We start from the raw sequence: 19,275 nt of genomic DNA on the forward strand, positions 1-19,275 counted from the left end.
TACGGGCGGCATGGGAACCAGCGGTGGCATGCGAAGGAGGCACACGAAGCGTGGGATGAGCGCGAGATCGAGAATTTCGCTGATTGGGAGTCTGATCGGGGTTCGTTACATCGTGCGAGTTCAGAGGTGTTTTTTAGGTATAGCTATTTTTTAAACATTTTGGGTTTCTATTTGAGGAGTTTTTTTTGTTCATATACCTAAAATTAGCTATTGAGATTGTTTTTGACATATGTTAGAGTTGCCCTAACTACCTACTACCCAGAGATCCACCACAGGGGTAGAGAGGCTAAGCCCACTACCCTGGATGTATTTATGAGCCCCTCAAAGCCCCCTCCCTCTTCTACTTTTAGGTATGGAAGAGAAAAAAGAAGATAAGAAAGAAAAGGAAGATGATAAATTTGTTTATTTGGTAGCTTTGGATCCGATAATGATACCCCAACTCCAACCTAAAAAAAATTAGGATTTCCACTGGTGTGCACATAGTAAAATACCGTCCTAGGAGGCAACCCCACCTGTGGGCCCGCCTGACCCAAGTCACCTTATTCCTCATCCGTGAAAGCTGAGGCACTCACTGGCCTGCGCCCTCCCCAGCATCGCTGCCATGGCGCCCTATTTAGCCACCCCCACTGCACCTCCACTTTATTCTCGCCTCCACTCGACTTCTGCTTCCGCTTCCACTCCACCAATCCACCACCACCTAGTCCTCCTCCTTCTCCTCGCTCTTGCGTCTCTCGCCACAGCACTGTGGACTATCCAGTCTCCACTCCCCTACTCCGAGGTGAGCAGTCCCGCGCCCATGTTAATTTTCTCTGATAAATTGATAATAATCCGATCGTAGCGTAGCACACAAATTAAATACCCGTTCGACCTCGGCACCAGTGCATGATGAAGTTGCGCTGGAGTTTTCATCGCTGGTAAGCTTGGATCTGATCCCTGCACAAACAAATTTCTGATCTGGACTACAAGCCCAGAGTTAGGAACAATCTTGTTTGGGCTTGTAGGGGTTTGCCAACCGGCTTATTCTAGCAGTAGCACCTGCCCAAAATCTTGGGATCTTTTTGGCTTTATTTGGATTGGTGAACCGTGTGAAAACTTTTATATTGATAAAGGCTCTTTTCTCGTTTGAATTGTTGCAGGATACACCGTGAGTAGGCGTGGTGGTGCTTGATATCAATGTGCCCCCCCGTTTTCATGCAGTCTAACACCGTTTCTCGCTAATTCGTTTTAGTTTAAGGGATCAAGAAACATTTTTTATTAAGGATCTTTGCATATTTCTTTGCTTTCCTTTTATTTTTGCTAAATATCCCACCTTTTAGCTTTGGGTTGATGTGCAATCTTTGTTTGTTTGCTGCAATTTTGCAGGATCTTAAGTTAAGTTGGGCATGGAGGTGGTTGATTCCAACATGATCCTTCTCGTGAACTTAGTCTGAACGGCCTTGATATTGGGGGTTGTTCTGTACTGTCTTTACTTTGTGAGTTGTGACAGGTTCTTGAAGTGCAATTGTTAGAGTTTTAGTTGTAGCAGAAGAGAGAATTTGCTAATATGGCGTTGGCAGGGACCTCCAAAGTAGTGCTGGGATGTGTCGCCTTTGGGATTTTCTGGGTGATGGCCGTCTTCCCCACCGTCCCGTTCATGCCCGTTGGACGGACGGCTGGGTCCCTCCTTGGTGCTATGCTAATGGTCCTGTTCCGTGTCATATCACCGGAGGACGCATATGCTGCGATTGACCTCCCGATCATCGGCCTGCTCTTCGGGACAATGGTCGTCAGCATCTTCCTTGAGAGGGCTGACATGTTTAAGTACCTTGGCAACCTGCTCTCGTGGAAGAGCAGAGGCAGCAAGGACCTGCTCTTCCGAGTTTGCATCGTGTCCGCATTTGCGAGCGCGCTTTTCACCAATGACACATGCTGTGTTGTGCTCACTGAATTCATCCTCAAGGTTGCGAGGCAGAACAACCTGCCTCCACAGCCTTTCCTCCTAGCCCTTGCCACCAGTTCAAACATCGGCTCTGCTGCGACGCCGATCGGTAACCCTCAGAACCTTGTCATAGCTGTGGAGAGTGGGATTTCATTTGGCCAGTTCTTGCTGGGAATTTTCCCAGCAATGATTGTCGGGGTTCTGACAAATGCTGCTATCCTCCTTTTGTACTTCTGGAAATACTTGTCTGTGGAGAAGGATCAGGAGGGTGGGCAACCGACAGGACCGGAGGTGGTTGCCGATGATGAGGTTACCTCACATCGGTTCACACCGGCTAGGATGTCACATGTCTCCTCTCTGAATCCAGACGATATGGATATCATAAGTGAACCAATCATCAGGAGCAACAGTGTCAGAACCAGTGTGAGTGAGAACCTGAGAAGCAGAAGCATCAATTCTGAGGGCGACATTCAACTTGCAATCAAGTCTCTGCGGGCGTCGAGCATGTCGCATGAGATGCTAGAGGTCTCGACGGTTCCTGATAGGAGAGATGAAGGTGCATCCTCAAGGAAGTTCACAAGAACTGCTAGCCAGCAACGTAGTGTGATAATAGAGGACTTGCCACCCTCTCCAGACACAAATGGGGAAAAGGAGAAAGAAACTGAAGTTGCAGAGAAGAGATGGAAAATTCTTGTGTGGAAAACAGCTGTTTATCTTATAACTCTTGGTATGCTCATTGCACTTCTAATGGGGCTTAATATGTCCTGGACTGCAATCACTGCGGCTCTTGTTCTTCTGGCACTTGATTTTACGGATGCACAGGCTTGTCTTGAGAAGGTATGCTCCTTAATTTTTAATCAGTTAACACTTAAAGGGTGGATCTTTTACCTAGCTTGAATGATGATCATCTTCTTAGTACATTTTTAAGAAAGCATCTTCTTATAACTCTGCTGACTGGCAGGTGTCATACTCATTGCTGATCTTTTTCTGCGGGATGTTTATTACGGTTGATGGCTTCAACAAAACTGGCATACCGAACACACTATGGGAGTTAGTGGAACCATATTCACGAATTGATAGTGCCAAAGGTGTTGCACTTCTTGCAGTGGTGATTCTTATACTTTCAAATGTTGCATCAAATGTTCCCACAGGTAAATATTCGAAATTGGTGTTCTTTTGGGTACTCTTGGAAATTGCTGATGTATGACCATCAATGCCAAATTAATCATTTATATACATATGCTCTTTTATTTACAAAATCCTTGATATGTGGCACTGTGAGAGTTTGCCGCTAAATATGGTCTTGTGGCCTATTATTTTTCATGTGCTAAGCATGATTACATTAAAGAACTGGAAATATTAGTCTATTCAGAAGTAAACTAAATTGCAACAACAATTCATGTTGGACCACAGGATAGGTGGTGTGCCACTGATATTAAGACTTGAAATATCTTTCAGATGCCTCAGCAAAGTAATTTCTATACAGAAAAAGCATGTAATCCTGAGACTATTTTTGTGGAAACGTAATCTTGAAAGACTATATTCTTCTCACAGGAAAAAGGTTTGAAGGTACTATTTGCCCATTAAGACAGCAATATATTGTACCGGACTGAGAAAATTTAGTAAATCGTGAAGCTTTTTGGTTGCCTGATGTCATGCATCATGTTCTTTCTTAGCCTCTACATATGTTTTACAAGTTTGGGGATGCGATTAATTAATTGTTCTAGTCTGTTTTTCCTATGTAGGAGTCCATCTCAGTAATTTTCCCTTTTCTTTATGTGGTCCTGTTCAGACCCTATTGTTATGTTGTAAGCCAACTGATAATAGTCTTTGTCTTGCGTCATTCATGCATTTCAGTCATTATTCATTCTGGGGCTGTTCTGCTGAACAAAAGAGTGGTTCAAGCGACGCATCTGCGTGTTGCATTATGCTTTGTTTCCTTGCCTCGTTTACTGCCTTGCTCTACATTTCTGAACTTCTTTCTTTCAGTTCTTTTGCTCGGCACAAGAGTGGCTGCATCAGCTGCTGTGATTTCTCATGACTCAGAGAGGAAGGCCTGGCTGATACTTGCATGGGTCAGCACCGTGGCTGGGAACCTCACGCTCCTGGGTTCTGCCGCGAATCTGATAGTCTGCGAGCAGGCTAGACGAGCTCAGTTCTTCGGCTACAACCTCACCTTCTGGAGCCACCTCCGATTCGGGGTCCCGTCAACCATCGTTGTCACGGCGATCGGGCTGCTCATCGTCATCAGTTACTGAAGCAGCTGACGGCAGAAGATAGTGTATACAAGAAGCAGAATGATGAATCCTTCCAATAAGAAAGCACATGTAAAATAGGCTTGTCCTGTGACTCAATTGTGTGTATCAGTGTATGTATGTCTCCGTCTGTGCCCATTTGTCGCTGCTAAGCGGACCGTGAGCAGGCTGCAGATGGCTGACCATGTAGCCTGCATTTTCAGTTCTGAACGGAGGTTGCAAATAGGGCTGATGAAGAAGAATGCTTTGGTGTCTCGTTTCACTTTTGATGTTCCAGATGCTTAGCCGAAATATGCTTGAAACTTTATTTTGAAATCTTGGAACAAGCATGGTGCTTTGCTTCCGAAACTGAATCTCACTCGAAACTCTGCTTTTGAAACTCGTCCGAAACATTGGTGAAATTTGGCATACTGCGAAGCGGTGGGCCCACTACAAATTTCAAGCAGCACATCACCTTATTGGGCTTGTGCAAGTACTAGTTTTTGTTCTGTTCAGCCCAATAGCGCTTCGGACTGCTTCGTCTCTCAGTTTTACTACTATAAGATTTGTAGTGGCATGATCAATTTCAGTAGATTTCTAATGGTATAGATCTAATTTCAAAAAAATTATAATAATATGAATCTAATTTTAGAAAATTTATAATAATATTTTTTAAATATTAAAAGTGTATTTACATATTTAAAACCGTGATATTTATAATGATGTAGTCTCTCGAGAGCCGAGACCTTGCTCTTCCCGTTGCCGTCAACGACGAAGCGTCTCTGCTGCTCCCAGAAGATGGAAATCGACAGGACCACGAGTGCGGCCGTGGCGGGAGACTCCTCCTCTGGCGCGATGGCTGTGGACACCGCGGGTGGCGAGGGGAGGCCGCGGTTCGAGCGGCTGATGCCGAGCGAGATGAGCGGCTGGAGGCCCCAGTTTCGGAAGGTGCCAGCGCTGAGCTACCGGTTCGCGCCGCTGAAGAGGTGTTGGATGTAGATCTACATGCCCATCTACGAGCACATGAAAGTCGACATCCGCATGGCATGAACCTCAAGGTAGGTGTCGAGATTCTCGGATCCCATTTTTTTTTTATCTCTGGCAAGAAGAGTTGAGCTGAAAACAAGGCAATACACACCGGATGTGAGCAACCTTCAGAAATGCGCGGACTTTGTACATGCTTTTACGCTTGGATTTGACATTGCAGATGCTGTTGCCTTGCTACGTCTTGATGACCTGTATGTGGATTCGTTTGAGATCAAGGATGTGAAGACACTCCGAGGGGAGCATCTGTCACGTGCTATTGGACGGCTCTCGGGGACGGGAGGCAAGACCAAATATGCCATGGAGAACTCTACCAGGACCCGCATTGTTATAGCTGATACGAAGATCCATATTCTTGGGTCCTTCGTTAACATCAAGGTTGCTCGGGACTCACTTTGCAGTCTTATCTTAGGGTCTCCTGCTGGCAAAGTCTACTCTAAGCTAAGGGCTGGATCTGCTAGGTTGGCAGAGTTAAGCTTTGTGCTGTAGTCTCTAATCTGTCAGCACTCAGCCGGTCCTTCCAGCTTTGCTTTTGTTTTTGTTTCGCTTTCGGTTTGGTTTTCGTATGGTTGTTAAAACTTCTTATTGGCTTTTAATAAAAACCGAGTAATCTTTCGTCTAAAAAATGTATCTTTTCTCATTATATGTAGCCAGCAATTTTGGCCTCACACTATACTGCATGATTTGTGTGCCCGGGTTATGTATGTTCCGAAGAACAGAGTTTGATCGAGGTGTTGAGATTTGTCATGATGTGCCTTTCTTAACGGTGCGATACATTGTCCACTCGTTTCAGGCTACATGATGAGTGTTTGGTCGTTGTTGTGTTACTGAATGTTAAATATGTGTTCATGTTCTGTCGCTGTATGTTCAAATGCTGAAGCGGGTGAAACCCCGTGCTTAAAGGTCTTGCACTTTTCAGTGCGGGTAGGAATCGAACAAAAAGATTTTACTTGCATGCAGTGGCACCCAGGCGTGCATCCGTCGCTTGTGTTCATTTGTGGATTGGAGTTCTTGTGCATCAGTACATGTGCTACACATGCAGTACTAGTTTCTGCTTTCAAGCCATGCAACTTGTACCCTTCATCCTTTATTAAGAAAGTGCAGCAAATATGGGGTATGGACACACCATATCATTGCAGCAATTTTACATCTTGGTGCATCAAGCGCCTTAATGGTAGCTTTGGGTGCATGTAAATCCTAGCTGCGCTGAAAGCCTGAAAAATAGCATCATACGCGCGCTTTCAATAGCCAATACAAGTCTGTGAGTGCTAGGTATGTATATACATACACTTGTGCAAGGTGGTTAGTCTCGCTGTAATATTTTATCACAATAACATTTGATTAATTGTATTTTATTTGGACTTTTTATTTATCTATTTAATTTTTATTTATTCTAAGACTATATTTGATATGAATCCTTTTTTATATTTTAATCCTAATTTCAATTATTATTTATTTTATTTTTTAACTCTTTATTTAGATATTTGGTTCCTAAACAGTATGAAATCGAATTGCTAATTTTCTATAATTTTAATTCCGAATTTAACTATTTATTAATCATATTTGATATGGATTTTTTGATTTAATCTAGACCGTTAGATATTCATACTAATAAGTAATTTAGATTCTTTGTTTTTTCCATATTTTTTTTCCAATTAATATAATAATTTAGTGATCTCGAGAGCGAACATGATACTCTTTGTAACACTCACTAATAATATAATAGATTCCCAGTAAAATCTTTGTAGACCAAGTGCAAAACATTCCAAACTACGCCAAACCGTGTTATTGTGAAGCTCAAGTTGACACACCAAACGAAGAGTGCGCGCACGACCAGCCAGCAGCCCAATGGTCTTGGCAGATCGGAGGTCGACGCGGCGGCCGGCCGACGCTTAACACCAGCGGCCAGCGGCCGCGCGCGTTGCCGCCGATCGAGACTTTGTATATATCGGGCGTGGGAAACCATGCGCGCGCGGGTGGTGATGTGCGATGGCATCGTCTCTGTTGGACGCGAACCGCTGCTGGCTCATGTAGCTGCGTGCACGCGCTCGATCAGCCAAGTCCTTTTTGCAGTGAATTACCAGCTCAACGCCGAGGCAAAAATGGCCCCTGGACCGAATCGGTCATGTCATCTTTTCACCTTCAGATGCACCAAGGGCGACAACGTGACGTGTTGCCTGATCATGATCGATCCAGTCCTTGAAGCCTACAAAAGGGTCAATCTTGCATGCTAGCAACATTGACTAGAGGTCACGATCCCGGTTGATCAAACCAGCAAATCAGCACACAGAGCATATCAAATCGACAAGCTCGGTGAGTGGATTAAGCAACCAATTCGGTACACAGTGCGGGATACAGCTTCAGATCGAGGAAGGCAACAACAATTCTAGACTGGGAAGAAGAGGAAGGGGACTGGGAAATGGAGAAGGCAGCGGGGAGGATAGAAATCGGAGGAGGAAGACGAGACTATTCCTGTCAATGTTCTTCGATGTCTTCCGTTCTGCTGGAGAGAGAGAGAGAGAGAGAGAGAGAGAGAGAGAGAGAGAGAGAGAGAGAGAGAGAGAGAGAGAGAGAGAGATGGTTCATGGGACATGCCCTTGATCAAGATCAGTAGAAGAGAAGAGCCAACAATCTATGAACTTCAGTTTTACGCATCTGATTTTCACTCGATTGCTGAGCTTACGTTGGACATGTTCATGCTGAACGATACGGATAATTGAAACACAAAAAGTATCTTGCCAGATAAACTGACAACGACGAAGAACTATGGGAGTGACTATTTTCCAAGTGCTTGAATCCAACTTAATTTCAATCGACATCCTAATCATTTGGATCAACACCAACCACCTCAAGGCAGAAGTAGTTGGATGCTGATTGTTTATCCAATAGCCTGGGAAGGTGATCGATCGAACAATAAGTTGGTTTCAAGCACTTGAATAATAGCAAAAACAAAGAAGTACGATTAACATAAGTGGTGAACAAAACAACAAGAGGAAACCGCACATATTGATGGATAGATGCAGATTATACAAAGGAAATCAACATACTTTGCACACAAATTAAACTTAATATATCAAATTCATATTATTGATGACAGTATTAGCACATGGAGGAACCGGGTAACAAAGGAGTAGCAATACAACACTATTCAACGAATTATTAAAAGAAACAAAACACCAAGGTTATACCACCACACCACTTCATCAACCCCTTGCTGATATATATAGCCAAGATCACAAGATCCATCATCCTATCTCCACCATAACCAAGAGACACCCCCTGATGATCAGAAACATTTGCCAAAGGATACAAGTTGCCCTACCTTAGTAGAGAGGTAAAGGTCGTCGTTGTCGACGAGGCCATGGCCGTCACTCCTCAAGAAAGGAAGTAGCCTCCATGACCAGGAGCCCACTCTCTTTAGGCGCCCGGAGCGCAGTTACCCATTGCTGGGACACGGCGACACGCTCCAAAATAAGAGCACGCACGCGACCATGCATGACATAAGCTAGATCTTTGTGGCTTACATGGTGTGCGCGCGGATAATGGAGCTAGCGTGCCCTGCCCGGGCATACGTGGGTTAAGAGGGGGAGAAGAGGAAGCTCCCATTGGGCGCTTTTATTTGGAAGCATTGCCGACTCTTTGAGATTGGAGGGGCTTTCTTGCAGAAACTTTTTTTATAAAGCCGAAGCGAGACTTTGCTACCTAAATCACCGAAGTTTTGCACTAACCCACAACAGCTTTGCACGAGCCGCGATCTGGTCCAAAACTTTGTTCGGCCGAAGGGAACAGCTCGAGCTTTTCATACCTGTCAGTCATTCTGTCGAAGTGAAGTAGTGAACTGAGCTCAATCTTTGGCGATGCATGCAATTCTTGCAGAGATCAGGGCGCGATCGCGCAATCTGCCGGGGGCTGTGCTTGCGCAGCGTGGGTAGACGGGGAAGGGTATCTTCCCACGGATATGCGGCGAGCATTAGCGCTTTCTCCGGGGTGATGCCACCAGCTGCAACTTTGGTGCACTTTCCCTCGGCGCCCACGTGAGCGGGGGCGGCATCTTGAGGATATCCGAGGCGAGGTGCCCCCGGCAGCGCAAGTGCGCTCGTGTTCCTCCTTTGGGTGCCCCGGCCTTTTCTTGCTGTCGGTCTGGGAGGAGAAGCAGCTGCTTCGTGTGGTGTTGTCATCATCAGCCTCCTGTGTTCGGCTCCTGCCAAAGTGAGAAAGAAATCCTCCATGACCATGAGATCGAGGAGGTGGTGGCGGCAGTCTAAACTAGGGTTTCGGCAGGCGTCATGATCATGGAGGCTGTGGGGCTACACAGTTTGGCTCTCTTCTTCCTTTTGGAGGAAGTCAGTGTGCAGTCCACTTGGTACGATGTGATGTATTGTACACATCGCATTCATGCTGTGTATCGGCGATTTTGTGTATATATGCAATTCAGTTTTTGACATGCGCCAGGATACATAATTCTAATAACTACTGGTAATTTGGTAGAGTGACGTCAGTATTGGAGGGGAAAAGAAGGTTCGCTTTGTGAGATACTCAAATCTAACTTACAAGACAATACTATTTTATTGTACCGATAACCACAGGTGAGCTAGATATACAAATACTGCAACCTGGAAGCTGGAAGTGTGGAACATATATTCTAGTTTAAAATATTTTAACAATATGCACTCTAACCAACAAGCACCAGTGGTCTAGTGGTAGAATAGTACCCTGCCACGGTACAGACCCGGGTTCGATTCCCGGCTGGTGCATTTTTTCTATATTTTTAATTATGTTTGCAGTTTCTTTTATGCCACTCAAGTTCCGAATGTAGCTCATCCATCATCTCTATGCATGTACGTCTTTCTAATGCTTTGTGATTGCACACACTCTAAGATGGAGGATCAAACGAGGAAAGATGGCATGTATCTGCAAAAGGGGGCAAAGAGAGGCAAAGAACTTGATAGTTTGAGCAGCATAAGAAAACAAGAAACAGTAGAAGGGCACGTGCTGTAGAAAATTTATCTACTTTATTGTTTCCAACAAATTAAAAAGCTGTAGAAAATCAGGAATGACATGGGTGATAGAATCATAGAACCTTATTCAACTACCTTACAAAACATTGTAAGTTTGTAATTACCTTGGCACTTTATGTGAGCACTATAACAGCATCCAAAGGAGGAGCCTTACAAGATACAGTCCCCTGCTTATGATGCAGTAATAAAGCAACTGAAGTGGAAATGCATGCTACCTGCTCAAGAAAAGCAGTACGCTGTGAACCTACACCATAGGCACTTAGAGCACCATAAGCTGCAAATGCATTGGACCTCATTTTCGTATTCATCGAGACCTGTGGCACAACAGTTGCAGAATAGTTTACAGCCATGGGCTGCTAATTTCAATGTATAGAATGATAAAGAAGCATACCATGTTAGTACTTTTCCCTAAAAACTAAAAAGCAAGATCAAATTAAAACAATCTGGAAAATACAAGGAAAAGTCCAAACGAAACATCAGTGAAATGCGATTTTCCCAATGAAACATGTAAAATGTTAAGTTTCCATTTACCATAGAGAATCACAACAATCATCTTGCAATACCAAAAGCATTATTAAGAAATAGCTGCAAAATTCGTATATTAAGAAAATTACATCCACTTTGAACAGAGGAGACCAACCCAAACATTCAACTTCAGGTCTTACATTAACAAAGCACTTAGCCTGCATGTACCCATTATCGACTAGTGCAGGAAAGCAGATAAAAATCTAAGACAGCATAGCTTCTAAAGATAATCACTACTGCTGATGTATTAATTCCATAGTTTCTTTGTATACGCAGTGGGGCGAGCATCCCTGCCTCAGGAAGTGAGCTGGTCATTAACAATTTTGCCAGGACAGATCCGAGCAAGTGCAACTTGCATGTTGGCTAGTTGCTAGTATGTGCGGGCATTATGGTTGTTCCAAATTACATATTCACTCTAATTCCACATTATCTCACAGATCTCCAAACAGTCCAGTACCTTCTATCCCATGCACTTAGTCCAATTCCACATTATCCTTTCCATAACAAGCATTTTACAATGTGCAGATTGTCCTGCATCATGCAGTAAAAACCAGCAATGCAAGGAAGTATGCTTGTTATGGATGGTTACCTGGAGATTCCGCAGCCTTATTAAGAGATTTATTAAGATGGGATCAACAGCATCTTGTTCTGACAAATCAAGAACCTGGAACCAGTATACGCTGTTCATTTATTCTGTTAATATTGATTAAAAATGGAATTACATTATTAAAAAAAAGAACTCACAGTTAACAAGCATTGGACAGTAGTTAGTTGAACTGATTCATTGGGGTCTTCAAGTAATGCTAATATTACTCCTAATATTACCGGTCAAGAATGTACTATCCACGAAAAGCAAAGGATGACAATGTTGAAAGGACTAAATACACTGATCTAAAGAAGAAGAAAAAGTACGTCAAAAAATCCTAGGCTGGTGTTCATTAAGTTCAGTTTCCTTGAAAGCGGTGTATGTATCGTGGTTTCTGTTCTTCAGAATTTGAAGCACACGAGGTAGGTTGCAATAAGAAGCCTCATATGTACCCCGCCGCTTCTCTAAGTCTTTTTGCTTCACACGTCAAGCCTTTTGATAAGTAATCTTATATTTGAATTGCCGTAATATTGCTCGTTGGATGAATGAGCATTCTATGTTTTGTTTCTGAATAATCGCAATGAACAATTCATTTGCAACTAGTGCAGCAGTGAGGTTGCAGTACTTTCGACCAATATTTTTCAGCATACAATTGTATTTAACCACTCTAGAGGCTACCCGATAGGTCGAATGATTTGGCTTGTATGCATGAACATAGAAGTTGTATACATGAGTTCTACACTTTACACTGTATTTTTCTAGGCTTGATACAACAATAAATACCTCTCTGTGTGATGTCACTGCTTACTGTGCCACTGCATCCTTCATTTCAGATCGATTGGAAAACACCTGATTTAGATGAATCATACTTGAAACATACTCCCAAAGTGAGTCATGATTCTTCATAACTTGCAGCCTCGCTTTGCCTGAAATGTTCCATTCTTCTGGGATGACAATATTAGAGCATTCATCGTCTTCATCATCCTCATCATCACCATAATCATCATCTACATTTATAGATTCCAATAAAGTGTCTTCCTCAAAATTTGTGTTATGGTCCACGTTCTCGAGCTCAATAATAATTTCTTCAATTTCCTCCCTTGCATCAGTCTGATCGTCCTCAACCTCTGTCGCTTTCCTATGCACAACAACCTCAACCTCAATCGTTTGCCTTTGTTCAACATCCTCCATCGATATTGCATGCCCTCGTGCATCCTCTTCTTCTACCGGTGCCGTTACACTGCTACTATCATACACTTCTCTTGGACATGGTTGCACAAGGATATTGAACTCAGCTCGATACCGCCTGCACCACTCCAACCATTTCACTACTTTTCGATCCGATACACCGGCTTTAACTCTAAAAAACTAGGTTTAATGTACGAATCCACATGTATTGCATCGTAACATAATAAATCTGGGGTGAACCATATTTTCATCTCATTCATCCTTGTACCCTCAAGGTTTGGAGGCTCGAGGATCGTAAATAAAAAATTACTCAAATCAACACCAGATGGATTGTTACGGATTTGACTATTTCCATAAAATACTCTAAGATTTATAGAGTTTGACATAACTGTGACTAAAAAAAGTATATCAATTAAATTATCAACTTATATTGCATTCATACGATGCGACTAACTTAAACTAACTAACATAATGATCAATTAATTTTCCTAAATTGTGAACTATTATAGTCTTTGTTGCCTAAAATCTAATCAATATTACCGTCCTAAATCTAAATCGGAGATAACATAATTAAATAAACATATTACAAGCAACAACAAATTGCATATATTTAATTCTAAAGAACTTACTAATTAATACCATTGAATTTTAAAACTTTAACAAAAATACTTTGGTGCTGCATTGGTTTTTTATGCTCTCTTTGTTTGATTGTTTTCTGTTACAACCACTAGTCCATACGTCAAAATAAACCAATAAATATCGTATTTTAGTGTAAAGCACATATTATTACAATCCAATAATATAATCGTAAATACATCAATAGAGTACTGAGATCTAATATTTCTGCGCACATATATTTTATTTTCTTAACATAATACTCTAAATAACCTAATACAAATATTTGTACATAAAATCAACAATTATAAAAGAAAAATTATTTTTCTAATCCATAATTAAATCTTACATACAGATAAAGCAAAATGCATACATCTAAAAACAAAATTAAAAAGAAAAAATACCTTACTCTTCTTCCTCCTCCCCTTCTCCTTCCTTCTCCTTCTTTCTTCTCCCTCCTCCTTCCTCCTTTCTCTTCTCTCTTCTCCATTCTCAACTGACGTCGCCTCCTCTGCACCTCTGCTCATGCAGTCACACCCGTGGCGAGCGAAATGAGATTGAGTTCACGAGGACCAACGCAGGAGATGGGTTCACGGGGATAGGGAGTTTTCAACCAACCGTTTGGCGAAAACTAGTTTTCCGTCAACGGTTTGGCGAAAACTTGTTTTCACTGAACGGTTGGCGAAAATAGCATCAAAAACTACCGCCACGGACCCTTCATCTGTCGTCGGGGGACACGTCACCTATTTTCGTCATACGGTTTGGCGGAAATATACAGTGAAAACTCTATTTTTGTAAAACCGTTGGACGAATAGATAATATTTTGGAATTTCTTTATTTTCTATATTATTTCTATAATATCCGCAAAAAAGTAATATTTAAAAATCATCAGCTACCCGCAGCACCCCCATGTGTACTTGGACCCCATCTATGCAGACTTCTATTGCATTCGCCGGCCAACCAACTCCTCCTCCTCAAGTATCGTTTCCTCTGTCACGACTCACACTCACGCATGGCGGGAGAGCGTTGTTGGTGAGACGAAGGTGAGGACGTTGTCGTGCCACGGCGGCGTTTTGGAGGGCTATTCTACAATAGTGGATCGGCGCCGATATGGTTGGACCCAACCCAGTCTAGTCGGAGCATACAGCTTAGATGAGCCTAGGGCTATTCGGTCCATTTACTTGGTGTGAGAGCTGAAAAGAAAAGAAAAATGATTTAAAATGGGATAGTGGCAAGATAATCAAAGAGTTATTGTTCTGAGTGACAAATAAACGAAGATAATATTGGGAGTGGTAAATAAACGAAGCTACTTCTTAGCGGTGGCAAACAAACGTGGTGCCTGCCTGCCTCAACTTCACTAACTTTTCGTTGTGCCTTTAACTCAAATTTGAACCCTGTTCCTCTGTCCATCATGGATCAACATTTCAATTGAAGAACATGGTATCTTTCAAGCATAAACCTTCTAATTTCAGTTGTGCAAACTACTACTAAATGTTATCACACGATTGATCCGATCTATTATCCTTTTGCTGGGTTATTTGTTCAGCAGAAAATATTCAACCTGCATATAGACGCTCATCGAAGGGAGAGAAACAAAAATGTTGTTCATATACATTCTCAGAAATACTAGAACTTTTACTCGCAGCTTTGACAACGAGAATATTCTCACATACCCATATCAACATCATACGGTGCCAAAGAAAAAGAAACAAGATTCGCTTTGCACTTGCGATACTAAGCGCTAAAGCAAAACTACATAACATCAGCAATTGAGGTATACAGATGCCTACCTTGCCCCAAAATCACTGCCCAGGTTGCATAGTCCATTTCACTTGTTGGGTGTTCTTTACCCATAGCATCTTGGAAATGCATGCACTTCACATTAACTCTGTGTTAACTCTGACCGTTTTTTCAGTGGGCACATTTGCACCTCAGCGAATGCATATCCATCACAAGGAATTATCACATGACCTCTTAGCTGCTAGTAACAGGTTAAAGAACCAGATAAGCAAGATTAAACAAAACCAGATCATCACATAACAGATTAATAGCACAACAATACCAAGCAGAATCCTTCACTGGCACATGGCAGTTCCTTCACGGGCATTTCCATGAACACAAGGCGGACACCAACAAGATCGAATTACAAACTACTACTACATGCTATCACGATTGAATCCCATAGGCTCCTCTTGCTGGGCTATTTGTTCAGAAGCATGACTTCAACCTGCATACAGCCGGTCGTCAAAGGAAAAAAAATGTTGTTCATATACATTGCCAGAAATACTAGGAAGAGAACCTTTGCTCAGAGCTGACACCCACAATATCCTCACAAATCCATAACAACATCACACCGAACCACACAAAATAAACAAGATTCACCTTGCCCTTGCAATGCAATTTGCACTTTGGAGAATGCATAACCAGACAAGCAAGATTAAACACTACCAGATCATCACGGCATCACATAGAAGATTAACAGGAGTATCAACCAGAAACACATAGCACTGAGTAATTAAGAGTACTCATGATAACACACAGCCTAGCACATGCCAGTTCCTTCCCAGGCATTTCCAAGGCGGACACCACCGCGATCGATATATTCCAGTCAACAGCCACAGAAATTAACCAACAGTATCGCGACAACCCTTTTAGAGATGAAAAGGGGCTAGGGTTTTAGACATTCCAACCCCACGGCCGCCGCCGCCTACGCTAGAGGGCTCACTTGGGCAGCATCTGCGCCGCCACCGTGGCAGCCGCCTCCTGCTGCTGCTGGTAGTTGAGCGGGCGGCGGAATAGCATGATGTGCGGCTCCGGCCTGTGGATCGCGTAGTGCACCCACCCGCGGCTCTGCTGCACGCCGATCGCACGCCACTCGTTCTGCAAAAAAATCCCCACAAAACCCCATCGTCCATCAGACAAAAGGCCAAGAACGCGATCTACACGAATTCAGGTGAGATTCTTGACGCTTACCTCGGAGAGGAGGCGATTCTTGGGGAGGAGCTTGGCGACCTCGGGCGGGAGGACGACGTGCCTGCACCGACCAAAGGGGGTCAAGTTAGGGTTTTGCCAACCACGGCACACCGAAGAGGAGGAGACGGGTGAAGACCGGGGGCTAGGGTTTCGCATCTACCTGTACTCGTAGGTGTCATCGAAGTACTTCTCGGAGTACTGGATCTGGCCCATGTCCACCACCACTTCCTGATCAAATTCTCTACAAGAAAAAAATCCCCAAAAAATCAACGAAAACCCCAAAACAACCAGCCAAATCGCGCAGCAATCGGAACAAAACTACCATTCAAAGAGGAACATTCCGCGGAAAACACGAGAAATCAAGGGATTTGGGGGGAGGCGACGCACAAACCTCGGAGCGCGGAGGAGCGGATGCAGTTGGCGTGGAGCAGCCGAAACTAGCAGCAAGGGGAGCGTGGGGGCGGAGACGGATGGGGACCGAGGTGGGGGAGCGTATTTAAAAAGGAAACAGTGGGGCGTGGCCATCGGTGCGGAGATGGACGGCGGAGATGGAACAGCGCGGGTAGGGCAAAGTAGTCGTTACGGATCACCACCGTATTAATCGGCGGCGTGGGCTGGATCCGGGTTTGAATTCGCGAGGCAAGAGAACGTGGAGGGGAGGGAATTTTGAATTTTGAAATCGCGGATTGGAGGAGAGAAAAAAATTAATAAGCTGATTTGCCCGTTACTGGATTCCTGAAATATGGAAGTACATCCTTCCATTTTTGTTTCCATGTGAAAATAAGGTCCGCAATTTGTCTGGTTAGTGGCATGCTGAACCTAGCAATTTCACATGAACCGGACGCGCGAAATGTAGAATATTATAAAGTTTCAAAAAAGTTCTAAGGCCATGTTTAGAAGGTTAGAATATAGTAGAATTGTTGCGGGATTTATAGTGAGTTATGTAAAAAAAAAAGATAGGAATGAAATTCCTTGGTACTGTTAGGCCATGCACAGCACGGGCACTTAACGGCAGTTAATTGATTCTGTTGCCACGGTGAGAGAGCGGGGACGAACGTAGAGGAGATTCTCGTCGTGAAGGGATTCATGTTCCCTTCAGCGTATCAACGGTTTCCCTTCACGGTTCCCTTCACGACGGGATTCTCAGGGTCATTCCCTTCAGGACGGGATTATCTCTCCTTTCTCTTCACGATTCTCCTCGAAGGGAAGCTGTTGGAGATGAGAGTAAATAAAAGAAATAGGAACGAGGAAGAGAATCGAGAAGGGAATGAAATGAAAAAATATGATTGGAGGTAGTCTTAGACTTAGGCGTCACTGCTTCAACTAAACCTATGGAGGCGGGCACTTGGGCAAAGGTTAAAAAATAGCTGGAGTGTGTAGCGTATGTATTGCATAGATGATGCTAAAACGGGTTCTTAATTTCATCCGGGCATTTAAGCATCCATGCTGGAATTGTTACAGCTGTAGTTTGAGGATCTTGTATGTTTGCTTGTTAATTATCCCCCTTTAAGCAGCTGTTTAAACATTTTGTATTGTACACGCCCTTAGTATCTTCCACACAAAGCAACGCATCGAGTATTGCAGGAACCGAGAAAGCAGGAGCCTCCAGAGCCCAGTCCGGACTCCGGGCCCAAACCCATACGTTTAGTGGAAGAAGTTTTACATGTCCTAGCCCACCTTCCCCGACCCTTTAAAAAGTTTTGCATGTCCCCTCGCCCTGACGGCCTGTCGGCCTTGGAGGAGGAGGGTGGCCCGGCCCCCTCGCCTTGACGGCCTACCGACCCCTTCTGGTGGTTAGTATTAGTGTAGTAGTGTTTCTTCTTATTAGTTTAGTTTGCAGTCTAATTGTTATGTTAGTTTTTAGGTTTTTTTATGGATTAAGTGAGAGATTCATTTGTGCTTCTGTTCCTTCATGGTTTCTCCTTGAGGAACTATGAAGGGTTTTTTTTTCTCTAACTTGTTGGTCTTGCCATGTTGATTCTCAATGGTATTCATCTAAAAGAGGAAGGTGCATCTTAGCCTGTTTGTATGTTGTCCTGTTCGTTCAGCATTCTAATAGTGCTTTGCGCTGCTGATGGTGGCTCAAGGAATTTATTGGCCTCTTATGACCCTACTTTGTCGGTAGCGGAAGTAACGGTGTTGACTCCTTCGATCTAGCTTGACAGGGGTATGTAGAGAAGCTTCGAGGTGTTATTGATCGGGACCTGTGTGTGTATTGCTTTTTATTTTTCAAGTTTCTGGTTGTACTTTGTTTGTGCTTAACGAGAATAAAATCACCCCTTTTTCTTAAAAAAATCATTTTTATTTGTTTGTTAAATCTAAAAAATGCAAATATATACATCTGTTTTGAAATTTTGTAATTCTATACTACTGTCGCTCTTCCAACAGGCGATAGGTTTTAAAAAATGCAGCATTTCAGTGATTTTAAAATTCAAAACACTATCGAAATGGTCATATAAAATCCAAAACAGCATTGGAAGGGCGATAGGATTATAGAGTTGCAAAATTTCAAAACAAAAGCATATATTTGCATTTTTTAGATTAAAAATATATAAATAAGAAGGTTCGAGTAGCTAGTAGATATGCTCCAGGCCGAGCCCGCGCATAGATGCTCTGCATGAGATGCGAGAAACCACGCTTTCAAGCTGGTGATAGAAATTTCTGCAGCATACTCTTCAGAAAAAGAAGAGAAAGATAGAAATTCTGAAGCAAAGAGATGCAAAAAGTTGTGGTCAGCATGTAGAGGAAGTGTTAAGTAGAACAACGATGCAACTACTCATCCGAACATGACATGGTGAAGAAAGGTACGGGAGGAAGGCAACTATCCAAGTGTGAAAGAGCAGTTAACAAACTGACAACTGATAGAGTATCACTTAGTTGTCTGGGAAGTATCACTTAGTTGTTTGGGATAAGATTTATAGATCTAAGAAGAAAGGTGGTCTTGATATCAAGGTTATTAAAAAAATGATTGTGCTCTTATGTGTATGGTGATGCCTTGAAAACAAGGAGATGGTATGTTGCAGGAAATTGTTAAGAGGAAGTATTATTAGAGGTATAAGGTATTCTCATAACCTTGATGTAACATAAAGCCTCTGATGCCCCCTGCTGGGCAGACCTTTTAAAGGTCGGAAATGTTTACCTGCAGGGTAGGAGAATATTGGTGGGGATGAAAAA

The 19,275-nt window shown here is 43.1% G+C and overlaps 3 protein-coding genes and 1 non-coding gene across 8 annotated transcripts; 3 read left to right on the forward strand and 1 right to left on the reverse strand.

Annotated features, from left to right (window-relative positions):
* The first annotated feature begins 566 nt into the window (after nt 1-566).
* Nucleotides 567-4,424, forward strand: LOC133916917 (silicon efflux transporter LSI2-like). 5 transcript variants are annotated; one of them, XM_062360812.1, is made up of 5 exons: nt 567-778; nt 1,137-1,472; nt 1,572-2,755; nt 2,880-3,069; nt 3,908-4,424. In XM_062360812.1, exons 3-5 carry the CDS (start codon nt 1,607-1,609, stop codon nt 4,174-4,176), a joined length of 1,608 nt encoding a protein of 535 aa, XP_062216796.1. In that variant the 5' UTR covers nt 567-778; nt 1,137-1,472; nt 1,572-1,606; the 3' UTR covers nt 4,177-4,424. The 5 variants fall into 5 exon arrangements, with proteins under 5 accessions (XP_062216796.1, XP_062216793.1, XP_062216794.1 ...); XM_062360811.1 differs by having other exon boundaries at nt 568-778; nt 1,557-2,755; XM_062360813.1 differs by having other exon boundaries at nt 568-778; nt 1,363-1,472; nt 1,557-2,755.
* Nucleotides 4,348-5,694, forward strand: LOC133914882 (uncharacterized). Its single transcript, XM_062357860.1, has 3 exons — nt 4,348-4,422; nt 4,881-5,210; nt 5,360-5,694. The coding sequence occupies exons 1-3, from the start codon at nt 4,348-4,350 to the stop codon at nt 5,420-5,422; spliced, it is 468 nt and encodes a 155-aa protein (XP_062213844.1). The 3' UTR covers nt 5,423-5,694.
* A 4,185-nt stretch (nt 5,695-9,879) lies between these two features.
* On the forward strand, nt 9,880-9,950 carry TRNAG-GCC (transfer RNA glycine (anticodon GCC)). Its single transcript has one exon. It is a non-coding gene; the product is annotated as a tRNA-Gly (tRNA).
* A 5,615-nt stretch (nt 9,951-15,565) lies between these two features.
* Nucleotides 15,566-16,588, reverse strand: LOC133914515 (cyclin-dependent kinases regulatory subunit 1). The gene is made up of 4 exons (XM_062357615.1): nt 16,493-16,588; nt 16,262-16,342; nt 16,102-16,162; nt 15,566-16,008 (listed from the first exon to the last, which is right to left on the reverse strand). The coding sequence occupies exons 2-4, from the start codon at nt 16,312-16,314 to the stop codon at nt 15,850-15,852; spliced, it is 273 nt and encodes a 90-aa protein (XP_062213599.1). The 5' UTR covers nt 16,315-16,342; nt 16,493-16,588; the 3' UTR covers nt 15,566-15,849.
* Between the last annotated feature and the right edge of the window lie 2,687 nt (nt 16,589-19,275).

The sequence above is a fragment of the Phragmites australis genome, chromosome 4 (assembly GCF_958298935.1).
Source record: "Phragmites australis chromosome 4, lpPhrAust1.1, whole genome shotgun sequence".
NCBI classification, from domain to species: domain Eukaryota; kingdom Viridiplantae; phylum Streptophyta; class Magnoliopsida; order Poales; family Poaceae; genus Phragmites; species Phragmites australis.

Bases quoted from the DNA above. Each gene is read 5' to 3' on its own strand.
- LOC133914515 (XM_062357615.1), bottom strand. From the start codon at position 16,314: ATGGGCCAGATCCAGTACTCCGAGAAGTACTTCGATGACACCTACGAG. The intron at 16,163-16,261 runs GTAGATGCGAAA...TGGTCGGTGCAG, and splicing joins GATGACACCTACGAGTACAG to GCACGTCGTCCTCCCGCCCG. The intron at 16,009-16,101 runs GTAAGCGTCAAG...ATTTTTTTGCAG, and splicing joins AGAATCGCCTCCTCTCCGAG to AACGAGTGGCGTGCGATCGG.
- LOC133916917 (XM_062360809.1), top strand. From the start codon at position 1,544: ATGGCGTTGGCAGGGACCTCCAAAGTAGTGCTGGGATGTGTCGCCTTT. The intron at 2,756-2,879 runs GTATGCTCCTTA...GCTGACTGGCAG, and splicing joins CACAGGCTTGTCTTGAGAAG to GTGTCATACTCATTGCTGAT. The intron at 3,070-3,907 runs GTAAATATTCGA...TCTTTCTTTCAG, and splicing joins TGCATCAAATGTTCCCACAG to TTCTTTTGCTCGGCACAAGA.
- LOC133914882 (XM_062357860.1), top strand. From the start codon at position 4,348: ATGGCTGACCATGTAGCCTGCATTTTCAGTTCTGAACGGAGGTTGCAA. The intron at 4,423-4,880 runs GTGTCTCGTTTC...ATAATGATGTAG, and splicing joins TGATGAAGAAGAATGCTTTG to TCTCTCGAGAGCCGAGACCT. The intron at 5,211-5,359 runs GTAGGTGTCGAG...TTGACATTGCAG, and splicing joins CGCATGGCATGAACCTCAAG to ATGCTGTTGCCTTGCTACGT.